Below are 18,908 nucleotides of genomic sequence, written 5' to 3'. Positions count from 1 at the left end.
AAATTTTATATAATATTATTAAAATAAAAAAAAAAAATGTAAAATTTAAAAAATATATATCTTTGTTGTATATATAGAAAAAAATTTAAATTTAATAGTTATTTATTACATACTACCAAAAATTTTACGTCCCCGTGTAACAGACATTGTGACAATAATGACACTTAATATAAAAAAGACTAGTCCAAATATTGTAATAATAATACGACACCATTTACGTTTATTTTTAGCACGTGCAATAGCACATTCCAGTCTTTCAGCACGTACACCATCCAATGTAAAATCCATGTCTTTATTAAAAACCATAGAACTATCATTCCAATCTTGTTTTATTGATGACAAAGGTGGACCAATAACACCATACGATGAGCTTTCATCACTTGGTACAAGCTGTAAAAATAAATCACATAATAAAACATAAATAAATTTAATTTTAATCTAATTTAATTGAAAAAAACTCACTGTTGTATAAACAGGCTCATCATTTGTATAACAAATTTTATTATTTGTTCCTTTTGATTTTGTTAATTCACAATTTAATTTAAAATTTTCAATATTTAATTTATTTTTTTCATGATAAATATCATCAATAAAATTAACTGAAGATATACCACAACATCTTGGCATTGATAAACCACTTGTTATATTATTTTTTAAATTAAATTTTCTTGAATTTGAAAATTGACCAGATTTTTCATAAAGCATATGATTAACAGGATTAACAATATCACTACCAATTAAATTTGTCATTTTTTTATTTAACACAGTAGATGAATTATCAATATTATCAACACCCTGTTCTTCTTGTTGATTATTTATTTTCAAATCATCACTATCATCAACAGTTGCATTAATACCTTTTGCAATAATTTTTGATATATCTTCAAGTATATCTTCAGCTGTTATATCATCATTATCATCATCATAAATAATTGAATTTAATTTATTTGATAATTCAATTAAAATATCTTTAGCTTTTGTATTTATTGAATTTCTTATAAAACAATTATGACAAATTATTGATGAGTTATCATAACAATGTGAATATAATTTTGTATTATATTGTGTATATAAATAATCAACATTATCATTTAAATTAATAATCCAATTATTTTTATTTTTATTATAATTTTTATATGGCCATATTGGTCTTGGTATATCAGTCTCGTGTATTATTGATAATCCAGGATCAATTAATTTTGTTGCTGATGATGCTGATGCATAACATGTTGAATATAAACCTCCTGATATTGATGCTGATAAAGGTGGTGGTGGTGGTGGTGGTGATGAATGACTTGCATAACCAGAACTTGTTGAATTTTGCCATTTTTTAATTGTTTGATTTGTTGCACCAAATATTTCTGAATGTAATCTGTTTAGAATGTATATTTTTTTTGTTTTTTCTTTTATTCAAATTTATTTAAATATTGACATATGACTTTTTTTTTTTAAATTTAATTATAATTAATATTTTTATTTTTAAATATTTTTAATTTAATTTATTAATAACATACCGTAAATAATCCTTTTGATAATTTTTAATTTCATCAGTTGTACCAAATCGACATGGAGTCGTTTTAATTTTATCAGGACAAAGCATTATTTATTTAAAAATTAAATTTATTTTTGTCCTGCATGGATTTGATGCAGGCTCGTCAAGTGCCAACAACCAACGAGGCATACTCCTAAATATTTATTATCCTCAATACTTTATCCATTTATTTTTCATCATCATTGAGCTACTGCTCTATATTACAGTTATCTAGAAATAAAATATATACATTTATTATAACGATAAAAATTTAATTTATACATGTATTTTTAATAATAAATTGAATGAAAGTTTTGAATTTATATTTATATAAAAAAAAAAAAAAGAAGAAAAATATATACACCCACTCAAAAATGCTTGACATACCAATTTATAAATTGAGAAATTTAAACTGGTAGTGTTTATGTATTTTGATAAGTTTTTTTCATTTCGAAATAAATTTGAAAAAAAAAAAAAAATAGAATTTCTAATGTTAACTAAGACATTTATTAACTTAAAAATATTTAAATAAATTTTTTTTTAAAAAAACATTTACATGATTTAATGAATTAGCATAAAATAATATAGACAGAAAATTTTAATTATGAAAAATTAAGTGTGTTGCATCAAAGACATTTGTTTTTTGTCGCAAATAATAAAGTAAAGTATAATATTTAATAATAATAATAAATAAAAAAAAAGTTATATATGTAATTCACATGCGTGAAACCCGTAGAACCCGTGAAACCTGCATTCCCTCGATAAACGTAATACCAATCAAAAAAAAAAAAATGAGAGAGAAGGAGAGATTAGGTCGTCCGATCAAGGTCGTTTATTTTGCCAGGTATATGTAACTGCATACGTAACTCACAAATGAAATAATAAGTGAATAAAAAAAAAATAAATTTCCATTGTTCCATATATTAATTAAACATATATAAATTTAACAAAAAAAAAAATATATTTAAAAGAACGGTATTATGCAAAATTAAATAATTTGCAAATTTCACTTATTTAATTTTATGAATTTTTAATTATGTATTATAGAATATAAACTCTATTATTAATATTTAAAAAAAAAAAAAAATTATGCCAAGTCATAAAATATTATTTGATGAAAGTATAAATACTTTTTTTCTATTTGTTTTATTTTTTTTTGATTAACTATTAATTATTTTATTTATTTTATTAAATTTCTTTTTTTTTTTTTTTGTTATTCGATGAGATTTAATTATAATTATGCGCATGATTAATTTCGTACATTATATAGCATATATATATATTTTTTTTTTATGCGGCATCGACATCATCGAGGCAATACAACTTTGAAAATGAAAAAATAAAAAAAAATTAAAAATATCACAACTTTCACTTCTTGCCATAAGTCGTAAGATTATATTTTATTTATTCTTCGTTCCCGCTTGTTTCATTCCACAATCGAGTCAATATACATTATCATTTTTTTTTTTTTTAAATTTTGCCACTAGTGAGTAGTTTATTTTTAATTCACTCAGCCTAATATACATAATAATAATGATATTAATAGCAAATTAAATATACGAAAGTAATAAACCATGACCACAGTTTTACCGGATATTATTTCGAAATAATATTTATAAATATATTTAATAAATATACAAGTTCAAGTTGATTGCCATTTTGCGGTTTTAAAATCTATCATCTATCCAAGTATATAAAATAAAGTATTATTAATTGTAAAAATTAATTAAATATATTTGACATTAGATAGAAAATTGAAAAGAATAAAAAAAAAAAAAAGTTTCACTGATTAGTTTGAATAACGGTAAATGCAAAATGAAAATACTGAAGAGAAAAAATATTAGAGATATGATAAAGACAAGTGTCAACCGGTGAAAGCTAAAATTTTTCATGACTAATTTAATTTATTTAACTTTAATAATTTATTACTTGAGGAATTAATTAAGCATCTTAAAAATTTCATTCATAAAAATTATGTTAAATATATAATTTAATAATTTAATTAATTTTTACATTTTGTATAATCAAACTTTATACTTTCTATAAATATTAAATTTATTTTTATTTAAAAGTATATTTAATAAAGGTAAATAGCAATTGTTTTTTTAGCTTTTATTAATGCATTTAGGCAATTAATTTTATACAATAAATATATTGTCCAAGCATGACATGTACATTAGTTAAAACAGAAAAAAAAAAAATTGCATAATATAATTAGTCATAAAATACTTATGATGTGCCAGTGAAAGTTGACATTAATATGACATTCCAAAATTCAATTGCATTAATATTTCAGCATAAATAATACAATTAAATGTATATAATTTTTAATAATGACCACAAATTACGTCAACTTGAAAAAATTTAAAAAAAAAAAAAAAAAACAGTTTATTAAAATGTTTAAATTGCAGTAAAACATTACTAAATTTACTTCAAGTTTTGAGAAATAATTGTAATGATAATTAATAGACAAGTGCTTTAAAAATTTAATAAATAAAAACATAAAGTTTTTTTTTTTTTTTGTATATAAATTTCTTCTTTTTGTAAAATGATTTCAAATTTATGAAAAGATATTTATTGAAATTAATTTATTAATAAATTAATCTATGATATACTTACCTTTTATTTTATAATCACAGTGATGGATTTTTAATATAATTTATAAATAATATTAAACCACTTTTTTATGAGTTAATTTTTTAAATTTATAATTATTTATTTTATTAAAGAAGGAAATAGATAACAGAAGGTTATTTTTATAAAATTAATAAGTAAATTTTTTAATAAACATATTTATTATTTTTTTAATATAAAAAAAACTTTCACACAATATGAACACATTCACACATGCTAAATTCACAATGAAGCATGTTTTAATTTATCTGTTTAAAATAACAAACACGCGCATTCGATCTTTCTTTCGTGATATCCTAAAAGAAACTGAAAATGAAATTGAAAGTTCCGTACAAGCTCACCAAGTAGCCGGGTTTATGAGCCGATTGGTAATATAAATATATACCTTATTTATACATAAATTTATGAGGGATATATATTTATAGTCAATAAAAATTATATCTCATTTTAATAAAAAAATAATCATTTTTAAGAGTGTCACAATATATATATGACCTAAACTATAAGAAAATTATCCATAGGATTATATATTTTTCTTGGATTAAAAGATGAAGAAATTCGGTGTTCTGTAGCAAAGGATTGTCTTAAAAATTATTTAAATAATAATAAAAATAATTTTAAACAATTTAGAGCAAAAAAAAAGCCAGGAGTTACATTTTTTTGTCTTAAAAATTATTTAGATAATAACGAAAGTAATTCTACACAATTGAGGGCCAAAAAATTTCGACAGTTAATTTTTTCTGTAAAGAAATAAATTAATAAATGCACTATGCTAATTTTTTTCTATAGCAACAAAACGTAATATTGTTAATTCGAATTAAATTTGAATTTTTAAATCAAGAAGTAAACAGCTACGACATCTGTATATTTTTTAGCACATCATATTAGTCGAGATAGTAAAATTCTCAGTTACCGATTAAAAGATAAAGAGCCTCGTGTTGTTCAATCTCACGCTCTAACCTGTAAATGCTATTATGCTAAAAATTTACAGCATGATCTCTTGACTGTTATTTTGTTAATAAATATTATAATTAATTAATAACAATGGCTGATTTTGATTCAGATTTATTTGATGCATTTGATGAAGCAAATGATAGTGTACAAGTGATTCCATCGCCTCAAACATCAAACGTAAATGATAAACAAACTTCCAATGATGACATTGAAATTATCGAAAAGTGAGTAAAAAAAAAAATTACCATTTATTTAATAAACATATAATTATTATAAATAAAATACATAAAAGTTTTTATTATTAACCATTTCAAAGCTGAAATAATAATATTTATTTGTTTTTAAGCAATGAGTCAACAGGTGAAAAACGTAGTCACGATGTGGACATGGAATTTGATACAAAAAAAATTAAAACAGATTCACTTCTTGATGATATAAAGTACGTATTAATCTATCAAAAATTAAATATTATATTAAAAATTGAGTAAATTATAATTTTCTATTTTTTTAAAACAGTCTTGAAGAGCTTGTGACTCAAATAAAAATTCATAAAATTGAAACAATTGAATCTTGTACTCATGAAGTTGCTGTACCACCAAATCATGAATACATACCACTTGAAACAAATCCATTGATACCACCAGCAAAAGAATATAAATTTATTCTTGATCCATTTCAAAAAGAGGCAATTTTATGTATTGAAAATAGTCAATCAGTTTTAGTATCAGCTCATACATCAGCTGGAAAAACAGTTGTTGCTGAGTATGCAATAGCATGTTCATTACGTGATAAACAACGTGTTATATATACAACACCAATAAAAGCATTGAGTAATCAAAAATATCGTGAATTTTATGAAGAATTTAAAGATGTTGGTTTGGTAACTGGTGATGTTACAATAAATCCAACAGCAAGTGTTTTAATAATGACAACTGAAATTTTACGTAATATGTTGTATCGTGGTTCTGAAGTTATGCGTGAAGTTGGTTGGGTTATATTTGATGAAATTCATTATATGAGAGATAAAGAACGTGGTGTTGTTTGGGAAGAAACATTAATATTATTACCAGATAATGTACATTATGTATTTTTATCAGCAACAATACCAAATGCTCGACAATTTGCTGAATGGGTTGCACATTTACATCATCAACCATGTCATGTTGTTTATACTGATTATCGTCCAACACCACTTGAACATTTTATTTATCCAGCTGGTGGTGATGGTATACATCTTGTTGTTGATGTTGAAGGACGTTTTAAAGAAGATAATTTTAATCGTGCAATGAGTATATTACAAAATTCTGGTGATGCTGCAAAAGGTGATCAAAAAGGTAGAAAAGGTGGTTTACGTGGTGGTAGTTCAGCAACATCAAATATATTTAAAATGGTTAAAATGATTATGGAAAGAAATTTTGCACCAGTTATTATATTTAGTTTTTCAAAAAAAGATTGTGAATTATATGCAATGCAATTAGCACAACTTGATTTAAATACAAATCAAGAAAAAAAACTTGTTGATGAAGTATTTAAAAATGCAATGGATGTATTAAGTGAAGATGATCGTAAATTACCACAAGTTGAAAATGTATTACCATTATTACGACGTGGTATTGGTATTCATCATGGTGGTTTATTACCAATATTAAAAGAAACTGTTGAAATATTATTTGGTGAAGGTTTAATAAAAGCATTATTTGCAACTGAAACATTTGCAATGGGTCTTAATATGCCAGCAAGAACAGTATTATTTACAGCACCACGTAAATTTGATGGTAAAGATTTTAGATGGATAACATCTGGTGAATATATACAAATGTCTGGACGTGCTGGTCGTCGTGGTCTTGATGAAAAAGGTATTGTTATATTGATGATTGATGAACAAGTTAGTCCATCAGTTGGAAAAGAAATTGTACAAGGTAAAGCTGATCCAATCAACTCAGCATTTCATTTAACTTATAATATGGTTTTAAATCTTTTACGTGTTGAAGAAATTAATCCTGAATATATGCTTGAAAGAAGTTTTTATCAATTTCAAAATCAAGCTTCAATACCTGGTCTTTATGATAAAGTTAAAGAATTACAATCATCATATGATGATATTATTGTTGATAAATATCATGAGATATCTAAGTATCATGATATACAAGTACAGCTTGAACGTTTAAATACAAATTATCGTAAATATATAACAACACCACAATATTTATTACCATTTTTACAACCAGGAAGAATGGTTAAAATTAAAAATGACATGCATACATTTGATTGGGGAATTGTTATTAATTTCAAGAAAAAAAATCCAAAAAATCCAAAAGAAGAAGCAACACTAATTGTTGATATATTACTTCATGTATCAAAAAATTCAAAAGAAGGTGCACCTGTACCATGTGCTGTAAATGAAGATGGTGATGTTGAAGTTGTGCCTGTTCTTCATACACTTATATTTGAAATAAGTTCATGTAGAATTGTCCTACCAAAAGATTTACGACCATCTGATAATCGTAAAAGTGTTTTAAAAACAATACGTGAAGTTAAAAAAAGATGTAACGGTGTTATACCATTGTTAGATCCAATTACAGAAATGAGAATAAATGACACGACATTTAGTGATATTTATAATAAAATAAAAATACTTGAAAGTAAATTAAAAGAACATTCACTAAATGACGATGTTAATTTAGGAGAATTATATAATACCTATTTGAAAAAAGAAGAAATTGGTGATGAATTAAAACAAGCAAAAAATGAATTAAAACAAGCTAAATCTGTATTACAAATGGATGAATTAAAATGTAGAAAACGTGTATTAAGAAGAATGGCATATTGTACTGCTGCTGATGTTATTGAATTGAAAGGACGTGTTGCTTGTGAGCTTAATGGTGCTGATGAATTATTATTAACTGAAATGATATTTAATGGTTTATTTAATGCACTTAATGTACCACAAATGGCAGCATTATTAAGTTGTTTTGTTTGTGATGAAAAATCAAATGAAATGCCAAAAAGTACCAATGAACTTAGTGGTCCATTACGACAAATGCAAGATCTTGCAAGAAAAATTGCTAAGGTATCATCAGAAGCTACACTTGATCTTGATGAAGATAAATATGTTGAACGTTTTAAGCCATTTTTAATGGATGTCGTATATGCATGGTGTAAAGGTGCAAACTTTTTACAAATATGCAAAATGACTGATATATTTGAGGGTTCAATTATTCGTTGTATGAGAAGACTTGAAGAAATTTTACGACAACTTAGTCAAGCTGCTAAAAATATTGGAAATACTGATTTAGAAAATAAATTCAGTGAAGCTATTAAGATTCTAAAGCGTGATATTGTATTTGCTGCTTCACTTTATTTGTAGTAAAAAAATTTAATTAAATAATAATAACATTTTTAATAAATAAATATTTTTTTTTTTTTGCTTTTTTTAATTTTCAGATTAACATTTAATTTAACGTGTAATTTACGTGAGACAAATCTAATAAAACATTTTTATCATTTTTAAATAAATTGTATTATCAAGTCTTTAAATTATTTATTTATTTGTATTTTATTTATTTATCATAATTATTATTAATTATAATATTATTCATTAATCGATTTCAACTTGTCGATAATTTCGAGTTTCAACTTATCGACAATTTCGAGATTTTACTTATCGACAAATATAGTAGGCGCGATGAGTTTTTTGAAATCCAAAATGGCCGCGATATAGTTGGAGTGAACGGTTGCGTCTTTTTGCGTCGTAATTTTATACTCATATTTTAGTAATAATAATTGTTAAGTAGTTATAAATTGTTGATAAATCGGTCAATTTAATTGTTCTAAACACATTGTGATATAAATTATTGCTGACAATTGTGAATTTTGACGAAAATTAATGGACATGTCAAGGCTGTTGGAGCTGACAAAGGCAAATATTAATCTGTTGAAAAAATGGACAATTGGTATGTAAATCTCATGTTATTTCGATGTTATTTATTATTTAATGCATAAACAAACGTAATTATATAGTTTTAATCATAAATTGTGAAAAAAAAATCAACTGTTTTGAGGTTAGGTTGCTGTTTTTCACAAAGACAATGAATTTATCAATTTATTCATAAATAACTATGAATTTTTATTATTTATAGCACTGTTGTAGCATCCTTGTTGCATAATAATGGTTTTTTTATTAACAACAATCAAAAAAATATTAAATATTTCAATATCAATTTTTCATTGTTAGAAGATTTTGTTGGTTTTTATTGTCAGTATTTAGTATCCATTTATTTACTTTGAGATTCAATTTTTTTACTGTCTTTTTGTTAGTTTATTATTTATTTATCTATTTTTTATACTTTTTATATTTATTTATTTATTCATTTACCATTAATTTAATAATGCCACTTTCATTTACTCTTTTTTTGTTGCTAATAATTACTCCAATTTGAAAAATATTTATAACACATTGTTTATTTAATATTTTTAATGTTTACAGATATATAACAAAAAGTGTGGCTAAAATATTTGATGTGTTAATGTTATTAACGATCCAACATTATTGAAAATGGGACTAAACAAATGACTAATGTGTTTGTCATGGAATCCAAGATCATTTTGGAGTTCAGTGAGTTATTTTATTCCATTTTTTATAAATGAAAGTATTTATCCAATGATAATTTAATAATTTATTGTTACAGTTGCATCAAATTCATCCAGACAAAAACATTAGTATTGCCAATGTAAAAAACGTAATATCAGATTTACATAATGGAAAAAAGAATATTAAGAGAGAGTAGCTGCTTTATTGACAACAATCAGGACTGCTTGAATGCTAAATTACAACATGAAAAATACCAAGCGAATGATTATAGTGTTAAAAGTGTCATTAAGTACGTCGTTGACTTTAGTTTGTGTTACCAAGTGCTTTAGAAATTAATCAAACGGTTTATAAACTATTTGACAATTGGTACACTTGAACCAGCAACAAAATGAAGAAAAAAAAAAAACATTTGAATGAATCTCAACACTTGAAGATCATGACATGATGCTGGTGTTATTGATTGTTATGGTCTTTCTAATATACCACTTGATGTTATTGGTAAACATTTACTTGTTTTTGTTGAGCTTGTTAATATCAAAGTATTATTAAAATTTTCTTTGATATGCTACTGCGGCTGCTCACAACTGAACCACCTGTTTCTCTTTAAAGTTAGGAGAAAGACGTGCCTCTTCTAGAAAAAATGTTAAAAATATTATCAACAGCCGGCTCCTCAGTGAACTATCAAGCTAATAAGTCAAAAAATAATTAAATATAAAAAAAGAAAACTCAGCTAATTTATATAAACTATAAACTCTTCTTCATCAAGTGATGTAAAAGTAGTGATGATGGTGGTGTGAAAAGTGATTATTGTTTTGTGTCGTGTAGTGTTTGTGTTATGTGTCATCATTGAACCAGGTGTGCTGATCAAATAAAATCATCATGAACAACTACATGGCATTGGAGCATTTTGATGATCAACGTTGGAAGATGAACATCCGCTAAAAAGGTAGGATTTTACTTGACTAATACTTGTATTGATAAAATTGCATTTATAATCTTGTTTGAAACTTCATGATACTCGTTATCCTTATCACATACTACGCCAAGGAGTTGTATTTTTAAAATCATCAAAAAAAATTGCTGCTTAAAGCGCATTACCATATTTTATTTTATTCATAAATTAGATAAACAAATTTTTTTTTAACCCCAAGATAATTCCCTATAAATATAAAAATCCAACATTAATTAAAATTTTTTTTTTTAAATCAAATATTGGATATCAACTTTTAATGGTTATCCTACTTTTAATCAAATTATAAATTTTCCAATATTTGCTGATAATTATATAGAATCAGCAATCAAAAGTTTTTGAGAACTGAACACAGCACTGAATGATTTTAAATTTATAAAAAGTATATAGCTTTGTCGTGATGCTGGTGGCACGTAAAAAACTCAAGAAAAGATGAGTAGCTGTAGCTATATGTCGTACTTAGCTGTTAGTAGTAGAATATAGCCTGAAGCTTGACGCAAAAGATACGAGAAAAAAAAGGGATAGAAAAAAGTAAATTCATGATATTCCTTTCGAATTTTAAAAAATAAAAATTATATATCTCTCTTTTAAATACAACATATATATTTTTTTGTGTTACTTTTGTAGTGTAATTTTTGTGCCCTTATTTCTTTATGTATTTTTCTTCACTTCACTTTGATTTTTTGCACGGGTCACGTATATATATATCTCATTCCACCCGGACACATCCAAGCCTCTGGGTAAACTCGTCACAGTTCAGCCTCGAGACCAATCCCCCTTGTTTTTTTTTCCCTTTTTTTTTTTTGTAGTTCATTTGCACGTACGTAAGAAAGATGAAAGAATGAAGAGAAAAAAAAAAAGCGAACTTGGCGTTCATGAAAAAGCAAACTTTCAAACGTGACACCTTCACCTCGTATGCCCTCTTTTATATATATATTTTTTTTATTTCTTCTTTTTCCTTTTGACCCGCCTTTTATCAACCCTCTCGTCACATTAAAACGTGTGTGTACCCAAGACGCCGTATAAATGTACAAGCTTGTATAAAATGTCGTGTTGAATAGCACCTCCTCAACGATTTACGAATCATCAGTGCTGAATTAACTTTTTCAGCTTTTCATCTTTATGTTTTTTTTTTTTTATTGTTATTATCATTATTATTATTATTTTTACTGGTTGCACTTATAAGGTCAGTTTATTTTTCACTGGAAAAGAAGAAAAAATAATATATTTTTTTTTTTTCTTCTTTTCTTTATGTTTATGAGAGTTTTATTCGTAAAAAAGAATTTTACTTGATGCATTTTGCTTGATAGTGTAAAAACAAAAAAAAAAATATTAGATCTAACAACTTTTAACACAAATAACCTTCTCTTATGACTAGGGCACGTTTTACTTTTACTATTACAATGTTAAATGTTAGTAAAGAAAAAAATAAAATAAAAATTTATTTATACATTTGTACTAGTTATATTTTTTTGAAAGTTCAAGTTAAAAATTATTTATTTAATACTATTTAAAGCTAATTTTATTTATTTTATTTTTTTCTATATTAAAAATTTATATTTGTTTATAAATTTATAATTAATATATACCATTTAAAAAAAAAAGAGTAAAAAAAAATTGATTAAAAATAAATAAGGTTGATTTATTCAAGATAGTTGGATGTTCGTTAGAATATTTTCAGTGCTTGTATAACGATTCGTTATCTCATAGTCAAACGTTAATATGTAAATGTAAATTCCGGAGTGAAGAAGTGGCGAGCTGGAATTTACGGTAATCCAGATCAGTACTATATAGCTGAAAGCACTAATTAGCCGCGTGTCTTACACAGACTGTAAGGAGAAATTGCTAGGGTGTAGAAACATGAAGGTATAATGAATGAACATTGTTGAGGTTTGCCTCGTCATTGTTATATGATTTTTTTTTTATTTTTTTTTTTTTTTGTAAAACCGAGAGATTATGAAATTTCATTAAATCCAAAATATATACTAGTAGCTACTAAAAATACTAATTAATATTTATATAATTGATATAAATTTGATTATAATTATTTTTATTTTTTAATATCATTTTAATACATCAAATTATGTATATATCATTTTTTATTTAAAAAAAAAAATCAAAATTCCATACCAAAGTTCAATATGTGTGTATGAAGATTTATATACATTGGTACAAATAGTTACATAGGACTAAGTCTAGGTCTTTTAGAAAGGCCAGAAAACCAACACAAACTCACTACTTGTAATGATGAGGAATATTCTCTTGAGAATATGTTGAAACTTAAGTTGTCTATGTAAATACCAATTCAACTTGTAGCAGATATGCTCAAGCATAGAATATTGCAGGTGTTTAAATTTAAAAAAAAATTTAAAAAGTTAAAAATTTAAAAAGTTTAATAGCTTTTTTTCTGTTTTTTTTTTGTTTATATTTTTTCGATGATGAGTTTTTTTTTTTGTTTTTTTGTTCCCCCGCCGGGAATCGAACCCGGGTCTTTTGCTTTCCGGGCAAACGCCTTGACCACTAGACCACAGGGCTTCTTATTTTTTCTAAGTTTCATCAAGTTAACTCCACATCACGCCACGTCACGCCACATCGCGCCACATCACGCCACATCACGCCACATCACGCCACGTCACGCCACATCACGCCACATCACGCCACATCACGCCACATCACGCCACGTCGCGCCACGTCACGCCACATCGCGCCACATCACGCCACGTCACGCCACATCACGCCACATCACGCCACGTCGCGCCACATCACGCCACATCGCGCCACATCACGCCACGTCACGCCACGTCACGCCACATCACGCCACATCACGCCACATCACGCCACATCGCGCCACATCACGCCACGTCACGCCACGTCACGCCACATCACGCCACATCACGCCACATCACGCCACGTCACGCCACATCACGCCACATCACGCCACGTCGCGCCACATCACGCCACATCGCGCCACATCGCGCCACATCACGCCACGTCACGCCACATCACGCCACGTCACGCCACATCACGCCACATCACGCCACATCACGCCACATCACGCCACGTCGCGCCACATCGCGCCACATCACGCCACATCACGCCACATCACGCCACGTCACGCCACATCGCGCCACATCACGCCACATCACGCCACGTCACGCCACATCGCGCCACATCACGCCACATCGCGCCACATCACGCCACGTCGCGCCACATCGCGCCACATCACGCCACGTCGCGCCACGTCGCGCCACATCACGCCACGTCGCGCCACATCGCGCCACATCACGCCACGTCGCGCCACGTCGCGCCACATCACGCCACATCACGCCACATCACGCCACGTCGCGCCACGTCAAGCCACGTCACGCCACATCGCGCCACATCACGCCACGTCACGCCACATCACGCCACATCACGCCACATCAAGCCACATCACGCCACGTCACGCCACATCGCGCCACATCACGCCACATCGCGCCACATCAAGCCACATCACGCCACCTCACGCCACGTCGCGCCACATCACGCCACATCGCGCCACATCACGCCACATCACGCCACGTCGCGCCACATCACGCCACATCGCGCCACATCACGCCACCTCACGCCACGTCGCGCCACATCAAGCCACGTCGCGCCACATCACGCCACGTCGCGCCACGTCGCGCCACATCAAGCCACGTCGCGCCACATCAAGCCACGTCGCGCCACATCACGCCACATCGCGCCACATCAAGCCACGTCACGCCACGTCACGCCACATCGCGCCACATCACGCCACGTCGCGCCACATCGCGCCACATCACGCCACATCGCGCCACATCGCGCCACATCACGCCAATACGCGCATGCGTTACATCACGCCACGTCGCGCCACGCCGCCACATCACGCCACGTCACGCCACATCACGCCACGTCGCGCCACATCACGCCACATCGCCACATCGCCATCACGCCACGTCGCGCCACCTCACGCCACCTCGCGCCACCTCGCGCCACCTCACGCCACCTCTCGCCACCTCGCGCCACCTCACGCCACCTCGCGCCACCTCACGCCACCTCGCGCCACCTCGCGCCACATCACGCCACATCACGCCACATCACGCCACGTCGCGCCACATCACGCCACGTCGCGCCACATCACGCCACATCGCGCCACATCACGCCACATCACGCCACGTCACGCCACATCGCGCCACATCACGCCACGTCGCGCCACATCGCGCCACATCACGCCACATCGCGCCACATCACGCCACATCACGCCACATCACGCCACATCGCGCCACATCACGCCACATCGCGCCACATCACGCCACGTCGCGCCACATCACGCCACATCGCGCCACATCAAGCCACATCACGCCACGTCACGCCACGTCACGCCACATCGCGCCACATCACGCCACATCGCGCCACATCACGCCACCTCACGCCACGTCGCGCCACATCACGCCACATCGCGCCACATCACGCCACATCGCGCCACATCACGCCACCTCACGCCACATCACGCCACCTCACGCCACGTCACGCCACATCACGCCACGTCGCGCCACGTCAAGCCACATCACGCCACGTCGCCACGTCGCCCCACATCGCGCCTCTGTGTCTTTTTTTTTTATTTTTACATTTATCAAGACACTGTGGGCCTTATATACATTGACCACTCGCCAGATACTCGTGTTGTCCAGCCAAGTCAGCCAATTGTCGTCAAGCATTCTCAATATATATATTCTTCAACCCTTCTTATTTTTACAATCCTCATTTTTATATATACCACTACTTTCATGACTCTACTTTTCTCACTTTTATACCTATATAATTTTTTTTTTTTTTTTTTTTCTCTCACTTACTCTTCCTCTACTTCCTCTAGAAACTATTTCCTTTGATCGGAAATCGTAACTCTCGGTCCTCCAACCGGATACGATTGCATCGGCCCGGCAATCTGCCTGCTTTTTACCCCCTTCTTCTATTTTTTTTTTTTATTTTTTTATTATTCGGTTTACTGCATTTCTATATACCCTTATTTTATTCTTTCATATTGTATTTTGATTGTATTTTTTTTTTATCCATATATTTTTTTTCTTTCGTTATCTGTTTTGTGGTTTTTATATTATATTTTTTTCTTCTTTTTTTTACATAGCCATTTATAGTTTATTGTATAACTAATGCATAATATTGGAGTATGTTTCGCGATGGGTGTTTGTTTTTGGTGAATATTATTATACTGAATACATATGACTTTGGCAAAGAATTTCAAGTGTTATTGGCAACAATTTTAACGTTTGCATACGGATTGTTGGATACGGAAATGACGGGGGATAGGGGGGGGAAGAAGGAATATGATGTATCAAATATATTAGGTCATATTTTTTAAAATGATTATTTAATAATTTATGGCTGACCTAATATTGACTATTACTACTTATCTTAGTCTTGTCGACGGTATATTTTTTTTTTTTTTTATCTTTTTTTTTTTTTTACAAGATATATTAAATTTAGTTTGGAGCATTGAAATATTTTATTACATTGACATAATGGTGCCAACACATAGCCATGCATAATATGTTTATCAAAAAGTATATATATATTTTTTTAAACTTTTATATAGACTTTTTTTTTTTTGAAAAAAAATGAAAGAAATTTTTTTATTAGATTGTTATTAAAATAATAATTTTAAATGACACAAAGAGATGTTTTACTTTGATCCCCACGAGTCTTCTACCACTTTTTTTTTTTTTTGTCTTTTTAAAATAAAATGAAAAAAAAAAAAAAAATAAACGATGAAAGAAGAAGAATAACGTAACGTTATAGTATCTCGTCTTGATTTCCCTGTAGGGCAGTAAATGATTCCTTGTAAACTCGTAACAAAAACCTCTTGACATTTCAATGAGGTCCCCCCGCGAAATTTTAGTATTTTCACTCGACACCAAAAGTAAGCCCGAGGCAGATGAGATTGCTTTGAATAAAGAAAAAAAAAAAAAAAATCATTGACACAAAATGTAAATATGAAAAATATAAAAATTTAAGACACGAATAATTTTACATGATTTTTTTTTTGCTTTTTTTTATATTTTTTTACATTGTCATGTATAAGGTAAAATGATTGCCTCTGTGTAAAATCATACTAGCTTTTTTTTTAAAAAAGTTTTGTTGTTACTCACTGGGTCCAACAACTCGTAAATGCCTGAGGCAAAAACTCTGCTTTTCGTTTGTGATAATGAAAGGGTAAAAAACCAGGTATATAAAAAAATTTAAAAAAAAAAAAATCTGTTTTTAAAAAATTCATCATAATAATAAATAACTTTTTTAAAAAAAAAAAAGTTTTGAAAAACCACATTTAACAATAAAGATCAGTAGGTTAAAAAAAAAAAAAAATTTATGAGAATAATGGGGATAAATGTTTTATGAATTAAAAAGAAATATAAAAAAATAAAAATATTTTTTATTTTTATATTTATATTTAGTGCAGCTTTGGACCAATACAATACCGAAATAAAATAAAAAATAAATAAATTTAATAATTAAGAAGAAAACGCATGACCTGAAAGTGATGATGATGGAAATTGGGATTCATCAGCTAAATAAATGTAAAAGTTTTTCAGCAATTCTTGGGCATCTATGCGAATAATTTTACGGTGAAAATCGTACTACCAAAGTAGCTGGAAGATTCTAATTGAATTTCCATTCTAATGAAAGTGTTTCGTAAAATGTAGAATGTCTATTTTCACTTCAGTCACTATAAGAATTAACTCTTATTTTGTTTCAACTATCATTATCATTTTCTTTCTTTTTTTTTTTCACTTTTAATTACTTGTTTTTTTTGTTTTTTAAATTTTCATACATTTTTTTTTTTTTCTTGGATTCTTTTGATGTTGTTTTATTTTATTTCAACTTATTTTTTAATTCATAAACACGACGAGTTATTTATACAGAAATATCGTCGTCGTTCAGTTTAACACCAAAATTATCCAGTAAAAAGCTACAGATGAGGAAACTTTTTAACGAGATATTTTATGATTATATAGATATATACGATTTGCTACTTAACTTTTTGATGTTTTAAAAAGTTTTTCTTTATCTTAATTTTTTCAACACTTATTTTTTAACATTGTATATCTCTTGTATATAATATTTTTAATTTTTTTTTTATATAAAACTATTTAAATTTATTAAATTTTCATACAAAAAATATATATTCTATATAATTTTATTTAATTTACAAAGACTTGATGATTTTAAGTGGACATGATATTTTCAAGATTAAATTCACATCAAATATTATAAATGAAGAAATAATTTTGCATCTCGTGAAAACGCCTTTCTCAAGTTCTGACAAGATTACTCATCCGTGTTTTAGAATTTAGTTAGAAAAGCTATGTATACGCCCCTTGTGATTATTTTTGAATAATTAATGAAATATCTGAATCTACAACTTTACTATTTCGCATAAACTTATGAATATTACTTGAATTAATAATTATTTTTTAAATAATTAATATATATTTTTCAACTACATCAAAAAAATATTTTACATTAAATTTTACTATTTTTTTTTCTTCAAAAATAAGTACATTGTTTTTTAAGTATTATAAAAATAAAATAAGGTCAACTTGATATAAAAAATTTATATTTTTATTATCTTTTTTTTTATTACTTTTAAATTGAATCACATTGTGTTTTTACTGTCATTGTTATTATTTTTTTTCTAGTAAATCTTTTACTTTAATAATAATATAGTGAAAAAAAAAAGAAAAAGAAATTGTCGTAAAATAAAAGTAAAAGTTCATTACCCGAGTGCAGTATATGTGTACTTAAATTTTTGGTTAGACATATATGTATATAGTGTATTCATCGCTCAAGCTTTCGTCGTCTATGAAAGAAAAGTAGAGAATATATTCAAGTAGAAAGTATACGGTGATTGATGACCTGGAAAATTAGGTAGAGGGAGAATTATATGTATATATATATATTCAAAAAGCTGTGTGTATTCATGGTATATTAAATTGGATGGTAATGGTAAATACAAGGACTTGAAAAATCTTTAGAACAAAGATACCAGTAGATTGACAGAGTGGCAAACTGGAAAATTAAAAAACCTTTGAGAATCAAAAAAACATTATTTTCCAAACATGTTTTTTTTTTTTTTATTCTTTAATTTTCTACAATAGAAAATTCCTCAAGACACAAAGAATAGATATTTATTATTATATATTTATTTTTGC

At 29.2% G+C, this 18,908-nt stretch overlaps 2 protein-coding genes and 1 long non-coding RNA gene across 4 annotated transcripts in view; 2 read left to right on the top strand and 1 right to left on the bottom strand.

The window, feature by feature from the left end:
* Positions 1-66: 66 nt before the first annotated feature.
* On the bottom strand, positions 67-4,444 carry LOC122858126. Of its 2 annotated transcripts, none has more exons than XM_044160829.1 (4): positions 4,352-4,444; positions 1,515-1,762; positions 463-1,372; positions 67-390 (listed from the first exon to the last, which is right to left on the bottom strand). In XM_044160829.1, exons 2-4 carry the CDS (start codon positions 1,598-1,600, stop codon positions 106-108), a joined length of 1,281 nt encoding a protein of 426 aa, XP_044016764.1. In that variant the 5' UTR covers positions 1,601-1,762; positions 4,352-4,444; the 3' UTR covers positions 67-105. The 2 variants fall into 2 exon arrangements, with proteins under 2 accessions (XP_044016764.1, XP_044016765.1); XM_044160830.1 differs by lacking the exon at positions 4,352-4,444 and adding an exon at positions 4,151-4,201.
* A 691-nt stretch (positions 4,445-5,135) lies between these two features.
* On the top strand, positions 5,136-8,556 carry LOC122858057 (exosome RNA helicase MTR4). The gene is made up of 3 exons (XM_044160717.1): positions 5,136-5,343; positions 5,466-5,558; positions 5,636-8,556. Exons 1-3 carry the CDS (start codon positions 5,210-5,212, stop codon positions 8,484-8,486), a joined length of 3,078 nt encoding a protein of 1,025 aa, XP_044016652.1. The 5' UTR covers positions 5,136-5,209; the 3' UTR covers positions 8,487-8,556.
* Positions 8,557-8,845: 289 nt separating this feature from the next.
* Positions 8,846-18,908, top strand: part of LOC122858209 — a 124,481-nt gene continuing 114,418 nt past the window's right edge. The window contains exons 1-3 of the long non-coding RNA XR_006374285.1: positions 8,846-9,072; positions 9,606-9,734; positions 9,808-10,656. This is a non-coding gene — a long non-coding RNA (uncharacterized LOC122858209). The remainder of the gene's footprint in view (positions 9,073-9,605; positions 9,735-9,807; positions 10,657-18,908) is intronic.

This window comes from Aphidius gifuensis, linkage group LG5 (assembly GCF_014905175.1).
Source record: "Aphidius gifuensis isolate YNYX2018 linkage group LG5, ASM1490517v1, whole genome shotgun sequence".
Lineage (NCBI taxonomy): Eukaryota > Metazoa > Arthropoda > Insecta > Hymenoptera > Braconidae > Aphidius > Aphidius gifuensis.
The sequence above is the reverse complement of the archived record's forward strand: the minus strand, read 5'-3'. Positions and strand labels throughout refer to the sequence as shown.

Bases quoted from the DNA above. Each gene is read 5' to 3' on its own strand.
- LOC122858126 (XM_044160829.1), bottom strand. From the start codon at position 1,600: ATGCTTTGTCCTGATAAAATTAAAACGACTCCATGTCGATTTGGTACA. The intron at 1,373-1,514 runs GTATGTTATTAA...CATTCTAAACAG, and splicing joins TATCAAAAGGATTATTTACG to ATTACATTCAGAAATATTTG. The intron at 391-462 runs GTGAGTTTTTTT...TTATTTTTACAG, and splicing joins ATGAGCCTGTTTATACAACA to CTTGTACCAAGTGATGAAAG.
- LOC122858057 (XM_044160717.1), top strand. From the start codon at position 5,210: ATGGCTGATTTTGATTCAGATTTATTTGATGCATTTGATGAAGCAAAT. The intron at 5,344-5,465 runs GTGAGTAAAAAA...TTTGTTTTTAAG, and splicing joins GACATTGAAATTATCGAAAA to CAATGAGTCAACAGGTGAAA. The intron at 5,559-5,635 runs GTACGTATTAAT...TTTTTAAAACAG, and splicing joins TCACTTCTTGATGATATAAA to TCTTGAAGAGCTTGTGACTC.